The 17,579-nt window shown below is 34.3% G+C and overlaps 3 protein-coding genes across 3 annotated transcripts; all 3 read left to right on the plus strand.

Moving 5' to 3' along the window:
* Positions 1-1,707: 1,707 nt before the first annotated feature.
* Positions 1,708-3,241, plus strand: LOC124457141 (G2/M phase-specific E3 ubiquitin-protein ligase-like). Its single transcript, XM_047007429.1, has 5 exons — positions 1,708-1,722; positions 1,784-2,051; positions 2,177-2,358; positions 2,475-2,871; positions 3,006-3,241. Exons 1-5 carry the CDS (start codon positions 1,708-1,710, stop codon positions 3,239-3,241), a joined length of 1,098 nt encoding a protein of 365 aa, XP_046863385.1.
* Positions 3,242-5,697: 2,456 nt separating this feature from the next.
* Positions 5,698-7,628, plus strand: LOC124457142. The gene is made up of 4 exons (XM_047007430.1): positions 5,698-5,979; positions 6,076-6,465; positions 6,545-6,676; positions 6,774-7,628. The coding sequence occupies exons 1-4, from the start codon at positions 5,698-5,700 to the stop codon at positions 7,542-7,544; spliced, it is 1,575 nt and encodes a 524-aa protein (XP_046863386.1). The 3' UTR covers positions 7,545-7,628.
* Positions 7,629-8,811: 1,183 nt separating this feature from the next.
* On the plus strand, positions 8,812-16,321 carry LOC124458283 (methyltransferase-like protein 27). Its single transcript, XM_047008329.1, has 3 exons — positions 8,812-9,304; positions 10,916-11,136; positions 14,939-16,321. The coding sequence occupies exons 1-3, from the start codon at positions 9,191-9,193 to the stop codon at positions 15,264-15,266; spliced, it is 663 nt and encodes a 220-aa protein (XP_046864285.1). The 5' UTR covers positions 8,812-9,190; the 3' UTR covers positions 15,267-16,321.
* Positions 16,322-17,579: the final 1,258 nt, after the last annotated feature.

Genomic DNA, 17,579 nt, shown 5'->3' on the forward strand with positions numbered 1-17,579 from the left:
AACAGTTAACGAGAGTTATTTCGGAGGCAGTTGCTAACGCAATTCGACAAGCGAGCAACGAGTCGTCGGGAAATTCCAGCGAGTAACTTAATCAGGTATTTATCCCTTTTTCTCAGCACTTTTTCATCACAATACGCTTTGTTCAGATAATAATTTTAGCCAAAAGAATTGAAAAGCACATGGTCATACTCAAATAATTTCTCAATAACAATTTTCCCTCTCACAAACTCATCTTACATATGAAATACTCTGAGAATCGAGTATTTTCTAAAAATTCATTGATTTATTTGGCTGATTTTTTAGTTGTTTTTTTCTTGCTCTATTTCAGAGTCGAAGAAGACATAGAAATACACTACAGCTGCCAAGTTCTTTTGGTGGGTTACCATCAGCCACACCAACATCAAGCCGGAAAAGACGACAGTCGAATATTTTTCCAAGGCCTAAAACACACACGAAAAATGTTCTTTGCTTGCCCCCTGTGATTGGTATGAATATACCAATTCCAAGGGGTGAAGCCAGGACAAAATTAGTTGAAAACGGCATGATGGCAAAAATGACATTTGAGTCCACGTGGAATGAAAATCAAATGAACGCTGAAATTTATAGTTTGTTTCGTGAGCTTTTTGAAAATGATAGCAGCCCCATGTTCACATTCCAGTATTTAAGGTTGTTCATGTGAATTATGCTGTTTTGTGGAATTTTGTCGCACAGTATAAATTAAATCATTTGTTGGATTTTTTGTCACAGGTCTGTTAAAAAAGGTACTAGAATGTACGTTTAATAAGTTAATTTTTTTTATTATTACTTTTATATAGCACTCTTCCTGGTGCAAAGAAGCTTTGTATTCCCAGAACCTCCACCTTGTTTCATTGGAATGCAAAAGAGGTTTTGTCTATCTGCTTGAGGGATACGTTGTATGTGGCAGCTGAACAACCCCCCCTCAAAATGAAAATACAACAATCAACTATTAATAACTTTGTAAGTTTACAAAAACGAGATTGTCTTGGGTATGAATTTGTAGGATTGCAACAACATATTTATGTGTAATTTCACAGTCTACAACTTGGCTTTTTGATTTGATTTTTGCAAATGCAAGGGAGAGTAAAACAAAATTTTCCAAATAAATTAGAAATCGCATTTAAAGTAGAGACCTTTCATCTTTTTATCTTTTAATCAGCTGTGAGTACTTTTAGTTATAAACACGTAAAACTAGGAAAGTAGCTAGTGTTAAGTTAAAATAAATGTATTTGTGAAGATGTGAATTGCCAACTTCTAACAATGTGCTACAGTCATTGTTATTATAACATGAAAGATAATTGTATTTTTAGATCTCGCATTCAGAGTCTGAAAATGATTTCACTCCTGGAGGTGAAAATTTGGTAAATGACTCGAAAAGCAGTATAAGTTAAGAATTGAATTGTACTCCAAGAGTAAGGTAGTCACATATTAACTACGTGTCACAAATAATTTTCCTTATTGATGGAAAAGCACATTCAGTTGATTTGCTCATTATTGTCTTTTTCAATACTTTTTCAGCAATTATGAACATATGATCATAGAAAAAGAAATCATTATTTCAGACGATGAGGTCGAGCTTGTTGAAACGTCACAGGCTGAGAGAAAGTAAGATAATTGGTCAAAATAAAGTAATTTGTATCGAATGCTTAATTGTCCTCCAGTTTGATTTGGTGGAACACACTTTAAACGATGGCCATTTTGTTGGTATTTTTTCAGTGAGGAATATGTATCCTTACAGTCGATATTGTCAGATATTTCTGCAAAGGAAATTGACGAGGAGTCTAGATCATTCATAAATGTTCGTCGTAGCCAAATATGGGTCGACTCTTGTCGTCATTTAAACAAGAAGAAATTCAATCCAAAAGCTGCAGTGTCAATTAAATTTGCTGATAGCCATGGAGGCAATGAGGGTGCTGTAGATGCAGGAGGACCGCGCAGAGAATACTTTAGGCTATTGCTCCGCGCTGTGAATCTTGAAGCTGGGATATTTTGTGGTCCTGAGGACAATCGCGTTCTTTTCAAAAATGCCACGGGTGAGAACAGGGAATCGATCAAGCGAAGTTATGGTTTCGTATTGAATTAATAATTTTATGTAATTTGATATACTAATGATGCATGTGAATGTTAGTTGAAAGTTTCTATATTCTATCTTATTTAGCTCGAAGTAAGGGATATTACATTCTTGCAGGAAAAATTATTGCCTGGTCGCTTGTGCAAGGTGGACCTGCAGCGAATTTCTTCAGCAGGTCGCTGTATAACGCTATTGCATTTAATGGAAATTGCAGACAAACATGTATGGAAGATATTGCAGACATAGAACTTCGTGAAAAACTTACCCTGGTTTGTTGAGATGATTTAGATACATCATTACTTGACTTGGACAAAACTTTATTACGTATTAAAGATATTTTTACGTTCCATTTTTCTTTCAATAAAGTTGTTTTCTTGATTTTCAGATTAGTGATGCCAGTAGTATTGATGACATCAACAAAATACTTGAAGACAACGTTTTAAAGAACATGTTAGAAGCCCAAGGAGCTCTTCCTTTTGTGTCAGATGTAAATGAGAAAACCCAAATCTGTACGTTGTTGGTCCAACATGCTCTATTGGATTCTGTGCAGTTTCTTCTCAATGAGCTTAAAGAAGGACTTGAAACATTTGGCGTTTTGGAATCGATTCAACGATATCCTGAAAAATTTAGAGAAGTATTTTTCATGGGCGAAATGAGTAAATTAGATGCGCAACTGGTTGATCTTCTGTTCATTCCTAATTACGACGAAGAAGGATCAAATATTCGATTTTCACAAGAAGAGGCTGTTGTATATTTTCGAGATTACTTACAGGATTGCATGGGTAGGTAAAATGAACCAATATTTAGCGTGATTTCAACAATATTCTGATATCAATTTTTCTGTTTGGAGCAACAAACCTCTCTTGTAACTGTTTGCTTTTCTTAGTTTCATTTTATTGTTCTCATTCAATTTAAGATGGGGACGCCGAGGCAAGCCTGACTCAAGTATTTATTTTTGCAACTGGGGCATACTGCCCACCTCCTCTTGGATTCGACAATGAGCCTTCCCTTGAATTCACAGAAGGAAAATTTCCGAAAGCAAATACATGTGTTCCGGTTCTTTATTTACCGTTAGGACACAGCGAGTATTCCACATTCAAGACAAGCTTTGATTTTGGAGTATTAAATTCGCCCCGTTTTGGGAAAGCTTGAAGATTAATGAGTACAGTGCAGCTGTGTGTTATGTTGTTCAATTAACAAGTTTAGGTTGTTGCAGATTTTAAAAAGAATCTCAAGTGTTTTTTACAATACTTTTACGTTTAATTAATTTGAATGGTTTATATGTAAGTTGTAGTCATTAACGTTAAGTAAGTATTCACCAACAAACTGAATAGCTCTTTGATACAGGATTTCTCCATCTTCAGTTGATAACGGTTCAACTGTTTGCAAAAGTTGATGCAAACCATGTTCATCGAGAACATTTTCATTAGAAGAAACATCTACATATGGGTTATCGTTCATCTCCAACAGTTGTCCTGCACTCAGTCCACCTGACCCCCTGCATTAAATCTTTCAAATTGTAGAGTGGTACGATGGCGATATCTGTAAAACAGTTGTACTGGTGAGCAATTTTCTTCTGTTGAGATATTATGATTGTTATTTGCTGCGATGAACTCCAATAGCGCTTTGTTTAGCCTTGGCAAAAAGATGTAGTGAAGACAGTACAAATCGGTACTGTTCGACGGGTCCAACAACCCTTGATTTTCCAAATTGTAAAACTTTTGTTTGAAAACATTAATAACTTGCTCGTTTACAGTTCTGTTGTGGCGCTCGATTCGCTGGTTGTGTACAGAGCTGCCAACAATAACAGATTGGGATGACGAGCCATGCACGTCTACCATATTCCTCCATATTTGAACATTTTCACCCCCATAGTCGGTGCGTATTTTTAATGGCTGGCCATACTTCTCGACTGCTTTGTTAAATAGATCCAAGACCGTAGATGCGCGGTTATTGTTTGAAAACTTGCCAAATGTAACCAATCGGCTAAAGCCATCAATGCCATGATGCAGCACAAACTTCCAACGTATTAGTTTATGATTGCCATCAATGTGCCACAGGTAATTTGGGCATGGCACAGAGTAACGTCGTCGGCGAATTCGTAAGCTACTACGTGTTTCAGCACCACGAGGATCTACTTCTTTAATGATACTTCTGATTCGGTTTCTTTGAACGTTAACACCTTTGGCGCGCAAGTGACCTTGTACCATCACCTCACCAGCATTTGGGTGACCTAGTTTGATTGCTACAACAGAACAACGTAACTCGTCGTTTGAATGATTTGAAAATCGTCCCTCTTAAGGAATATTGTATGCTTGTATTGCAGCATATACTGTTGGCCGGGAAACAGCCAATAATCGAGCTATTTCACTGATAGGTGTCTTTACTGATAGCAAATTTTCTAAATACTCTCTCGGGATATTCTTGCTAGGTCTACCAGCAGCATGCACACTATGAAATGACAAAACAAGTTTCTAAACATCTATTTTCATACAATTTCTATTTCAAAATAAAATACTAGGAATATTAATGTTATGTGTATGCATCTCACATAAAACAAGATTTTTGTTATCTTCGAAGTTATCTTCTAAACACCTCATTAAAACACTATTATGGCTTTCTATTATATGTTACATGTAAGCCAACGACATAATAACTAGGAAGATAAATTGAGCTGGTAGCTATTATTTAAAGAGACTTGCGTCGAGATTCCAAAAAAAGATAACGATAATGCTCGTTATTGTGAGGCAGTACTTTCGCCATCCCAATCGAAATGAAATAAAATTAATGTATGTTGTGTGCGTACGTATACCTGTCAACCTGTCAGTTTAAAATAATAATTTTAGACTGTCATATTGCTACTCCAGTGTCAATATTTGAAATAATTGTGATCAAGGTAACGACACGTCTGGGTTAGCACAATAACCCCAGAATCTTGACGTGCAATTCATCCATGTTGGTGGTCTGATACAAAAGAATATTTTATCAGAGTTATTGTTGGCACCAGCAGGCGTGGGCGAGCAACATTGTTTTGCAAATCTCAAGAGAATGGTTGCAAGTCAAGAATACTTTTTCCTAATGAGAAGTCAAGGACAAATATTCGGTTTCCAGAAGTTTGACTTTTTAAAATGAATTTCTATAATAATCTAAGGGAAATCACCAGCAATGGCGATGACCCTCAATTTTTTTTTCAACATCATTTTTATATGTATAAGTAGACAGTCTAAAGACAGACAGGCTGAGACAGCCCCTCGTCAAAGCATTTCAACAAACAAACATCTCTGTGTACCATTATTGTGATGAAAAAGTGCTGAGAAAAAGGGATAAATACCTGATTAAGTTACTCGCTGGAATTTCCCGACGACTCGTTGCTCGCTTGTCGAATTGCGTTAGCAACTGCCTCCGAAATAACTCTCGTTAACTGTTCGTTGTCCTCCATGTTGAATTTCTCCCGCCAATAGACCACTTTGGCGGTTTTATTTGAATAAAAAACACGTGCTCGCTAAGTGAAAAACTCGGACAAACATGGCGGAAGTCATAACAATGACTAATTTGCTATATGAAATAGAAATAATAATAACGATACGTGGCGGAGTAATTTTATAACAATGGTTACGACGAAGAGGTGCGCTTGGGGAACCTTCAAAAGCGATTCGCGGTATCCTGATCGTTTAAAACGAGACGCAAGTAGAAGCAAAGTATTTTTTTTACATTTTCCTGGGGAGAAATACCATAGCGACAAGCGAGAGCGCTGGATTCGTGCGTGTCATCAAGGTGACAGATTTGTGTGTACGAAAGACAGTTATATTTGCAGTCTTCATTTTGTGGGAGAAAATGGTCCTACTGTAGATAACCCAGACCCTATTTCAGCGATACAAAGTATTGAGAATGTAAGTGTTGACTGCTTTTTTGTCATAAATGTGTGAATTATACGAAAGCTTACTGAACGTTTTATAAGCTTATACATTCATTTTAAATTCATATAGAGAAGAAAACTAACGGGAAAACGAAAAACACCAATGACGCGAGTATATAATCCGCCACCAAAACGAGCGTCAATCTCAAAAAAAGATGCAGCAGAGGCTCTTCTTTACTTGAGCGAAAGGGAACACGCTAAAAGAGACGCAGCTGACGCCCTCCTATCCTTATGTGAAAATAGTACAACATCCCGTGATATCCAAGAGGACCAAGACGAACTTCTTGTTTTAAAGAAAAAAGATGCTGCTGTTCAAACCAACCTAACTCATGAACATCTTAAAACTTATGCGACTGAGTCATTGGTTAACACCAGCAGTATAAAGAAATGCATGTTTTTAGAAAATGTGGTTAATGATTCTGCCCATTATACAGGTATAAAATTTCATTTTTTACTATGTTGATTATAACTTGATATAATTGCTTATGTTGGAAGCTATTGGAAATAATAAAGGACTTTGTGAGCTACTCTGAATTAATTTATCTGTAGGCCTACCAGGTGAAATGTTGAAAATACTTTTTGAGTTCGTGAAAGCAAAGGCTTCCAGGCTTATCAAATGGAAAGGGAAGAAAACAGCAAAATATAAACAAGAAAAAAAGAGCAGTGCTAGGGTACAGTAATATATAATCATACATATTGCTCAAGTAAATACTCAAGTTAATAGCTCCCTATGTATAATGAATGATAAGCACTTAATCATTTTTATAGATCCACAAAACTTCTACATGGGCTAAACTTTCAGTTTATGAGCAATTTATATTCACATTGGTCAGGATCAAAAGATTCCCTAGTCTCAAGATGTTATGTGATTTATTTGGAGTGTCAGAAACTGTTGGTAGCAGCATATTCTTGACATGGGTGAAGTTTCTTGAAAAGGAATTAAAGTTATTTATTCCATTTACAACTTTGAAAGACATGGAAGGAATAACCCGGCCTAAAGTTTACGAATCTAAACCATGTCTTCGTGCAATAATTGATTGCACAGAATTCTATATACAAAAACCTTCTCTTCCTTCAAGTCAACGTCGGACACATAGTAACTACAAAGGCAGAAACACCTTCAAACTATTTATTTCCATGTCACCGCTTCTACATATCAACTATATCTCTACATTGTTCAGTGGTTGCATAAGCGACAAGGAAATCATCAAGAGATGTGGATTTTTGGAAGAGTTAGCTGCAGGGGATGAAGTCATGGCTGACAAAGGATTTAATATCCAGGATTTACTTGCCCTTCAACATGTCCGTTTAATTTCACCTCCAATTATGCATAAAGGTAATGTTGGCACTGGTGCAACAACAATGACAAGGAGAGTAGCTACAAAGAGGATTCACATTGAAAGAATTATTCAACGACTGAAGTCATTTAGTATATTACAAGGTGTGATCCCATTAACAATGAAACCATATATTGATTCTGTTGTGTCTATCTGTGCAGCATTGGTTAATTTGCAACCACAGATTATTGCATCACCTTAAAAACATTGTATATAGAAGCTTTAAAAAATATACAATAAAATATTCCTTTGTGTTAGAGATACACTTAGATCAATGCAGAGTAAACAATGTGTGCAAAGTTTTGTGCCATTTATTTCTTTCCATTGTGGCATCCTTGTTACTGAACCATTTATGTTCCATGAGAATGAAATCATTGGGACATTTCTCATATTTTTCAATATCCTAAAAAATGTTGTGAGATTGAAAAAGTAAGCACTCTTCCCTATGTTATTGCATTGAGTACATCTTTCCTACTATTAGGCTCTAACTTGAAGAAACATGTAGTTTCCATAATTACCTTCAAAAAGTATTTAATAAAAAGTGATACAAAAACAGCACAGAGATTTGAAGAGATTTCCTGCAGTGGAACCTACCAAATAATGCATATAGCAAGAATTATTTGCACAATATATTTTATTGGTGGTATGATAAGAACTCACTTTTAACATATGATGAGAGCGATGCTTTCTTTTGATGCTGTGCTTTTGAAAGGTGTAGTCCAAATATCTTCAGAATGAAAAGTAAAAATTCTATTCCAACAGTAACATAGCAATGAGAGTAGTTTCATAGCTTTGAATTTCTCTTCACGTAACCTTTCTTCCATTTTAGCGCTTATATTTTGTCCTATTCTATATTTTGTCCTATTCTATATCTTGTCCTATTCTATATTTTGTCGTAAATTTATATAGTAACTAAAGGGAGTGTTCTCAGTCATATCCTGCACGTAATAGTGGGATGACTTAGTTCTTTCTAAGCGCGTTATAATGCTTTCATGCTTTGTGGTCGGGCTTGTGTAGTTAGCTTGTAGCGCGTTGTTGTGCTTACTCACATCGTATATCCGTTGACGCACATCAACTATGACTAAGTTTGATTCGTCGCTACATTTGCAAGAGAGCGAAAAATAATTCTATTTCATATAGCAAATTAGTCATTGTTATGACTTCCGCCATGTTTGTCCGAGTTTTTCACTTAGCGAGCACGTGTTTTTTATTCAAATAAAACCGCCAAAGTGGTCTATTAATTATCGACCCAATTTTCAGGCAAAACAGGCTAAGCCTGTTTTAAATCGCAATGACATAGCACTTGCGATTTATTAAATAACAATGACATTGCGCTTGCTATTTAATAAATCGCAATGACATAGCACTTGCGATTTATTAAATAAGAATGACATTGCGCTTGCTATTTAATAAATCGCAATGACATAGCACTTGCGATTTAATAAATCGCAATGACATAGCACTTGCGATATAATAAATCACAAATAAATTGCACTTGCGATATATTAAATGGCAATGACATTGGACTTGCGATTTAATAAATCGCAAAAACAATGCACTTGTGATTTAATAAATGACAATGCAATTGCACTTGTCATTTAATAAATTGCAACAATTTTGATGCCTGCAAGTCAAAATACAAATTAAATTGCATTAGAAACATAAATGTTTTGTGTGTTTAATTTTTTTACAAACGGCGCCTCATAAAAATTTGCTTTGAGTCAATGAAATAAATGAAACAACCTGCGATAGTTTTCCGACGAAGCGACGAACGCACCGAACGTTATTTTTCGTAATCGTTCGTAAGTCCAAGAGTCCAACTATCTCTCAGAGATACATAAAAACAGAATGAGTCTCTCAGAAAATTCCGATGCTTATTCTAAAGTAAAGAAGGTTTGCGCTTGCACAACTCAAAAAGAATTAACTCGATTGTATTCAGAATGGAGCAATTCATATGACGAGGTAGGATTTACTAACGTAGACTTTCTATTAAGGAAGTACAATTCCGAAGTTTTTCGAATATTTTCATGTCTGGGTTCCGGGGTTCGTAGTTTCTTGTGCACTAAAACATGCACTCCATTTACCGGCTATTCCTGTAAACTAAGGCTGCTAATACCACGTGCGTTAATTTGGCTCTAAATTTAAATGAATTAAAATGCATTAATATGCGACTATTTGGGCTAAAGATTAATGTAATCTTTATATTAATTGATACAACAGTAACTGCTACTTACAAAGAATGTATGCAAATGCAATATCAAGTGCTGCGATCTGTTTCGATCTGGCTGGCAGAAAATGAAAACTGTAATTCATGCCATGTTTTACATATATGTGGGCAGCATACGTATCTTTGTAGTTGGGCTATTCCACTCACTGACTACCAGGGATGCATTACTAATTACAGGGCTTATAGCCTCAGAGAAAGTTGTGGGCCTTCTAAGTGATATTTATTCCTCCCAGTTAAGTTCTGTCTCTTGACGACGTTTGCATTCTTTAGAATCCTCCCTCTCCTTTGCTTTTAATTTCCAGGGTTGTGTTTGTGACTTTTAGTGTAAACAACAGGGAATAAATTTATAGTTCATACTTAAAGGCATTACTTCATGAGTTGTGAGAATTGTGAGTTTAAACAGTACATTATATGATTTTCAACAGCGTAAATGGTCCAAATGAAGAATATTTATACACTCCGGAATGTCAAAAGCAAAAACTAATTTAAAAAGCCTACTTAACTTACTGAGTTATCTGCCACTGCTGACTACATGTTCAGTTTTATAGCTGTGTTTGAAAGGATAGAGATTTAAATATATGTAAAATGTCCAATATTACCACTGTGGCGTTAAAGAAAAGTATATTAAGGATTCATATATATAACAAACTTTATCATACTCAGATGTTTTTAATGCTATACGTAGGTAGTTGGTACACAACACCAAATCTTCTTTGTCCACATTCAATATTAGTGATTAAAACTGTTGAAATGACTTTCTACAAACCTATGTATTTCTTGAAAGTGACACAATTATAGTGCACAGTGAAGCCATAAGGAAATTCAGCCGTACTCAAAATAAATCAGAAGGTGTTTAATTTGAAGTTTTATGTACGTTTAAAACAAAACTATCAGTTGTGAATTTCTAAAGACTAAAATTTCACCAGTTAAATTCCATATATGTGAACTAATGAGGTACCCTGGATTCACTGATTCACAATTGTTTAGTTTTCATCAGTCATTGTTGCATGGGATCACAACTTTATGTTCAAAATTATTTACAAGGCATTTTATTCAGTTTACTACTATCAATTGAAAGTTTTTACATAAAAATGATTAGAACTAGGAACTGATTTTATATTTTTTGAGTGTAGTATTTACTTTACTGGATTTAGATTCATTTTACCTGTAGTTTTTTATTGGGAATTGTTTAAATACTTAAAATTTGTCCACTTAACATTGAAATTTGTTTTCAAAGAAATCAAGTAATTGAAAGGTCAATAAACCTTAAACATTTGTGGTCGTGATTTGGGTTTATAAATTTTATTTAATCACCCAAATATTGTTAAATTAAAAGTATCTTTTAGGATGTCAAGTCATTGGAATATATCGGACCATTAGTGGCAGCCAAGCAACTTGATGAAAAACTGAAAGAGCTAAACTTGAATAATGATGTTAGAATTCTGGATCTTGGTTGTGGTACAGGTTTAGTTGGAGAACAGCTATATAATATGGGGTACAAGAATATTGATGGCATTGATTTCAGTGATGAGCTACTGAAGGTTGCTGAGAGTAAAAAAGTTTATAGGTAAGGTTTTTTCTATAGTTATATACTTTGGGCTTAGAAATGGCATATGTCAGTTAGGATAATCTTTGTTAGCTAAGGACCTTATTTAGCAAACTAAATGTTACACTGTTTTCATCCCATTATGATACACCGGTAACATGTTCATTTTGAGGTTTTGTTTACATATGTGTAAAGTAGACTGAAAACCTCATTTTTTAATGTCGAATCTAATTATATTACCCATGTAATCATATGACAGAAACTGAGCTATATTATGTCCATTATGCCCTAGCTATATTGTTGTGTATGTTGATTTTATGTCACAGTCACATAAAATAAGTTGTGATAGTGAATAAAGTATGGATATAAAAGCTCATGTATATGTTTCAGGTATATAAAAGTCCAAGTATATGGCCACAAAATAGATTTATTGAACATAGTTCAAATAAAATTACATATATAATATTATTCACGTCAAACTTTTTCATGATCTGAAAATTATTTTCTTTAGTTATTTAACTCTTTCTGAATATTTTGACCCCTAGTGCCCAAGCTTAGATTGCATGTCACGTGACTTGCGTCAAGCAAAGTGACGTCATTTTAAAGTCTTGCGACTTTCAAAGGTTCTGTTTCACTGAATTTTTTTTGCTATACTTGTGTTTCAAAAAAAAAATTTTGACGTGTCTGACTTGTTGTTCAAACAACCTATAAATCAACATGTATCAACACACACTTATCACCTGTATTAGATTACATATATATACACTTGTATTTTTAGCTAACGGGCCGTGCTGTTTATTTTTACTTTTATCTAACCACATCTTAAAGAGTCTATATTTCCGACTATTTTGTGTTTATTGAAATCAATGTTTGCCGAAAGTAAACGCATTGCACATTGCAAGCGATCACAGATATTTTTTATTTCCTTTTCATAGTTTACGTACGTACGTGGAATACTTCACTTGTAGTACGATAGTAAATTCACGCAAGTAATATTTGTATTTCATACAAGCCGAATAAATTCATTTGTTTTAAACGTTTGATTAAATTCACCAACAGAGTAATGTAAGTCTGTATGAGTAGACCGAGTAATGTATAAGCCATGAAAATAATACTGAAGTGGACATTTTTAAATTGTCTAACTTTGTTTGATACACCTGTAGCTTATCTGTTGATTTTTCACCTTCAAAAATGCTGTTTTGAGGAAATTGGTCATTACTTCACATTGCACGAAAAAAGCCAATTAACATTGTGTAATTATTGAATTCGGAACTATTCTATTGGATATTTTATTGAATCTTTCGTGTTATTGAATACTTTTATATGCGATAAAATACTCTATAGAATCTATGAATTCTATAGAATTTGATAATGGAATATGCTGTAACATAATACATCCAATAGCATATTCAATAGTATTTAGAATATTCTATAGAACAAAGGGACTAGACATCGTACTTAGTATATGAGTTGCTAGTACCGTTTGCTAGAACGAGATGTAATTAAAATTTGTGATCGCTTGCAAGCCTGCATTTGAATAATATTTTGCCTTTTTGTCATTAGTTTTCTATGAACTTTTCTGAAGAGTAAGATTATTCGTTTGCACTATCTATGAATCGAGGTCATGTTTAATTCATCTTGAATAGATTACAAAAGGCAATATCATACAAGTCAGTTTTCGGGCTGAAAAGTTTTTAGGTATTATTTCTTTAAATAGAAATATTTTCATAGGATTATGCAACCGATGATTTTGTGCTGATTGCAAATAACTTCTGCTTCATCTTTGTATGCGGCAGAGGCTTTACAGTTCACACATCGCAAATGTATTACATTCATGTTATGAAATATGCGCTTGGAATCATTTTCCTTCTCTGGTTGACCTAACGCACAGTATAATTTTACTGCAGTCCTTTTATGAGAAAGCACAAATAAGCAAGCTTAGTTAGTTAATGATAAAATTCACTTTAACTTTGACATACGAAATTTAATTTTTCCTCTCAAAAATTGCAAAACAAGTTGCGATATTTTTCCAACAAAGCGACAAACACAGAAAACAGTATTGCTCGTCGTCTTTCAGAAGTCTGAATATTTCCGAGGATAACAAAAGACGGATATACACTTTTTCAGTAAAGCATAGTGGCTAGCTAGGCATGCGCAGTGGCTTTCCTCTAAAACCACAATACACCTTTTGCTCATCACAAGAGCACATTGGACATTCAATTACACACTTTGACTTATAAATAGCACTGTAGAAAATTCATCAACACCAAGGAACAATCCAGAGCACAAATCGACAATCAGTAACATTTATTTATGCCACATAACAATTGGGAATATTCAAATAGCATTAACGTTCATTTATTAAAGTAAAGGGAAGGATCATTAAGATAAAGTTGACATTAAAATAAGCCTGTATGTACTTTATACGACCGACGTCTTTCCCAACAGAAATAGTCTATCGCAGATTGCCTTTCGACAAAATATGTTTAGTTTATTTGATTTAAATCAACCTTGTAACGTGTTTGGCTTTTTTATGTTTGGAAATAAAACAAGAAAACGGATCTAATGTTACGTTACCAATAAAAACAACTGATAATTTTAAATTGAATTTAAACGTATTTCCGACTAATCATGTCATCCAGTAACAACCACTGATATGTATATTAGACTGGATGACGCATCTCTTGCGAAAATTGAAGCAGGAAGATCGATCATTTGCTACTGGCTTCATGGGGGGTATCGGTCCTACTTTACTATACTTTTGTATTACAAAATCACAGTTTTCGCGTTTTTATTCCTTTTACAAACTTCTGATTAAGACAAAATTTTTATGACATGTAGAGGAAAATCGGTAGAGAGTTTTGACCCCGAAGCTCATTTTTTATGGCTTTGTAACGACTGAGTAAAGTTAGTACTGATAATACCGTTTTGAACTTACTATTGTTCATCAAAATGTTATTTTGATTATTTTTCTGTATCGATTTGCTTTGTTTCTTCACTGATATAATAAAGACGTAGTTTGACATTATTATGATATTAGCGATGTGAATAACAAAGTGTTGCTAAATAAGTAAATTTGTAGCAATCTTCCATAAACGTCATTGCAGATGAAATTTTGGTAGCAGTAGTAGGATTCTGTAATATATCTACATTTTTAAGAAGCAGCAGCATCATATAATCTCCAGTTTGTTTCAAAACAATGCGGGTCGACCTTGTACCATCTCAATTTTCTGCCATTATAAAGGCAAGAAGACAAACTTATTAGTATTAACTATCTTTGCAGGTCGTTCTGTCCCTTTCATAAAATTTTTTCTTTAATCAAAAGTGTGTGGAACGAATAAAAACGCAAATGTAATACAAAAGTATAGTAAAGGAGGACCGATACCCCCCACGAAGGTCATCAGTGTAATATACATATCAGTGGTAATAACCTTTCATTTTAACGGGTTTCCGGTTGACACGCGCGCGCCCGGTTTATTTCCTTTGTCTGAAAACTAATTGCAACGAGTTAGAGCTCCCCAAAAATGCTGATGTCGGCGGTTATATACCTGCACCCTATCTACTTTTGGATACGCAAAAGACCGCTACTATCATCTTTAAAAAATTGATGTTGATTATTTTTAATGGGTGGGATTCTCACTAAATTTGGCCTTAAAATTCATTTCTATTGTTAGACTGCCCATTTTTTAAAGTAACGTTAGACTCCAGGCTTTTGACTAATTATTTTAAATATACGATATGGTTCATCAGTTTACTTCATTTTGTGACATATATTATGTACATGCAATTCTGCTGAACGTGATCTTTGTTTATTTTTCCATAGATACCTTCGTAAAGGAAAAATAGCTTCTGCTGACTGTCGAGAACTCGGAGTTATTGCCGATCAGTACGATGCAGCAATTTGCGTGGGCGTGTTCACTGCTGGTCACGTGAAAGGAGAAGGGTTTAATGATCTTGTGCACGTTGTTAAATCTGGCGGTCTAGTATGTTTCTCAGTTAATGCCCCTGTCCTAGATGATCCTCAATCTGGTTACACAGAAAAAATAGACGAGCTAACTAACGCAAACAAGTGGAAGCTTGTGTCTAAATACCTCGAAACAAAGTATTTTCGTGAAGGCAAAGGCTGGTTTTTCGTATTTGAAATATTATAATTGATTATACTTAATGTTTTAGTGGAAAACATTTTTGAATTTTTTATTATTATTATTATTATTATTATTATTATTATTATTATTATTATTATTATTACAATTATTTTTATAAATTCTGCCCGAAAAATAAATAAATATTTTATACAAGTGAAGGCAAGATAGCCCAGAAGAAACCAATGGGCTTAAAATCTAAGAAAATTAATTACGCCTCCCTCCGAAAACAAAAAGACAACATAAAAAGGGACCTACTTAGTTCGTTTGTAAGAAAGGAATTGCCTTTAATAATATTTAGACCGAAATGGTGGAAAACTAGTTTGTCACCATGAAGAATTCATTTTGTGTTATCGTGTATCGGAAAAAATAAAACAGTTTAATTGTCCAGGAAACTATTATTTCAGCAAAAGTTCGCAAATAAAGTTCGTCTGGTTTATTTAAAAGTAAAAACAATCAAAAAATCAATGTCGAAAACTAGAAGAGCGGTATGTGGCAAAAAACCACAATTTTAACCGCTTGCTCAAGGAAAGTGAAATGTTTATAATTTGATTTAATTTGATGAGGCGAAAGTTTAAACTCTGTTGGGCTTTGGTGCTAGTATACCTTGTTCTACCTGTCATTCTCGAGCTTACTATCAACTTTTGAATAGACTTCAACTGCAACTATTTGGACTTTTTTGATATCTTTGGCAATTAATGAACAACCCACTCCTGTTTTTGTGTTTTGAATTTGCATGGCATTGCAGAGTTTCCTTCGTGCTCTTTTCAATCTGGCATAAGATGCACCCTTCACAATTCATCTAAATATAATTTAATAATTCATCTAAATATAACTAAATCAAACTAAATACAATGTGAGCGCATATTCTAACGACTCCTGAAATTTACCTTTATTGCTCTTGATGTTTTTTTTTGAGTTGTAATATTGCTCGTGCTGTTTGCCTTCGCGTTTGTCTTAACATTTTGCGTATTTCACTCATTTTATTGGCTTCGTTATTGGTTTCTTCTTTGGTTTTAATCCCAAGTGTCTTGCATTTGTTATTCTTCGTTTTCACTGTGTTATTTGGTGTACACGGTGTTTGAAATATTAGCATTTTGCGTAGAGGCTTGGAACATAGATATAATAAACAAAGATTGCTGACGTATAAACTAGTTATACGTAGGCGGCGCCGTAGCAAATTGAACATTCCAAGATGGCGGCTCAAGCGGGGAAAAAACTATAATTCGTATTACGAAAATGAGGTTTTTTGCATTTTCCGACGTTACGCCACTTCATTTCAAGTTCTAGCCACTTCTATTGGAAATGGGAGGAAATTGCACAGGTTTTGGATGTAAACTTGGATGCATCAGAGGAATAACTTGAGAAATATCGCTTCGTCAAATTTTTATCGAGTTTTCACCGAGTCCAATGATAGTAGTTTTGTAGAGTCTTAACTTTTTCCAGATATTTTTATAAGAACGAAAAAACAATAAGCTCAAAATATTGAGGCTTTCTTGTTGGATTTCTGATTTAATTGGTAACATACACCAAAAAGGGCGGAAATAGCCGAAGACCTTGTTAGATAAAACACTTTAGGCTGAGGAACCTGCTGCTTTTAACATCATAAAGAGATGGACATGTCAAATCTACATTATTTTGAAACTACTTACTGTATGTGCATGGTGAAGCAGGTTGACTAATCATTTGTTTGCCAAAGTTAAGGTAAATTTGGTCGACTGCAACATGTATTGCTCTTGGAGTGTTTTTTTTTATGTTTGTCTGGACTAGACTCTTGAGATTTGACACAATATACTAATCTCACAGAAGAAGATCAATAATAATGGAAAGAAATGATCTGAAATCGGATAAAATCCTTTTCAATTGATTTGGTAAATGTTTACAAGACAATAGTGTCATGACTAATTTTGTGTGCATGTTGGGGACACTTATGATTTAAATTGTTCAGTTCATATACCAATGACGATATGGTTTAGAAGCCTATGTACATTGAACTAAATAGATGGAAGGCTACGTCTGTTGATATTTTGTTGCCAGTAGCGCCCAGTCTTTCCACGTAATGTAAGCACACTGCAAATAGTAGCGGACGAAAATATATCTTGCACGAACTACGAAGCTCCGAAAACAAAACACAAATTGTTTTTTATTTTTACTTGGCAAACAAAACTTTTCAAATGAAACTTGACATCAAGCATAAACTATTTTTCGGGAATTAAATTTTTGTAAAGAAAGTCATAGCAAACCATAACTAGAACGCATTTTGCTAAATTTGTTTTTTTCATAACAAAAAGTTGAAAGTTAAAAACTGAAACGTTTTTGTTC

The sequence above is a fragment of the Xenia sp. Carnegie-2017 genome, unplaced genomic scaffold, assembly GCF_021976095.1.
Source record: "Xenia sp. Carnegie-2017 unplaced genomic scaffold, XeniaSp_v1 HiC_scaffold_6, whole genome shotgun sequence".
NCBI classification, from domain to species: Eukaryota; Metazoa; Cnidaria; class Anthozoa; order Malacalcyonacea; family Xeniidae; genus Xenia; species Xenia sp. Carnegie-2017.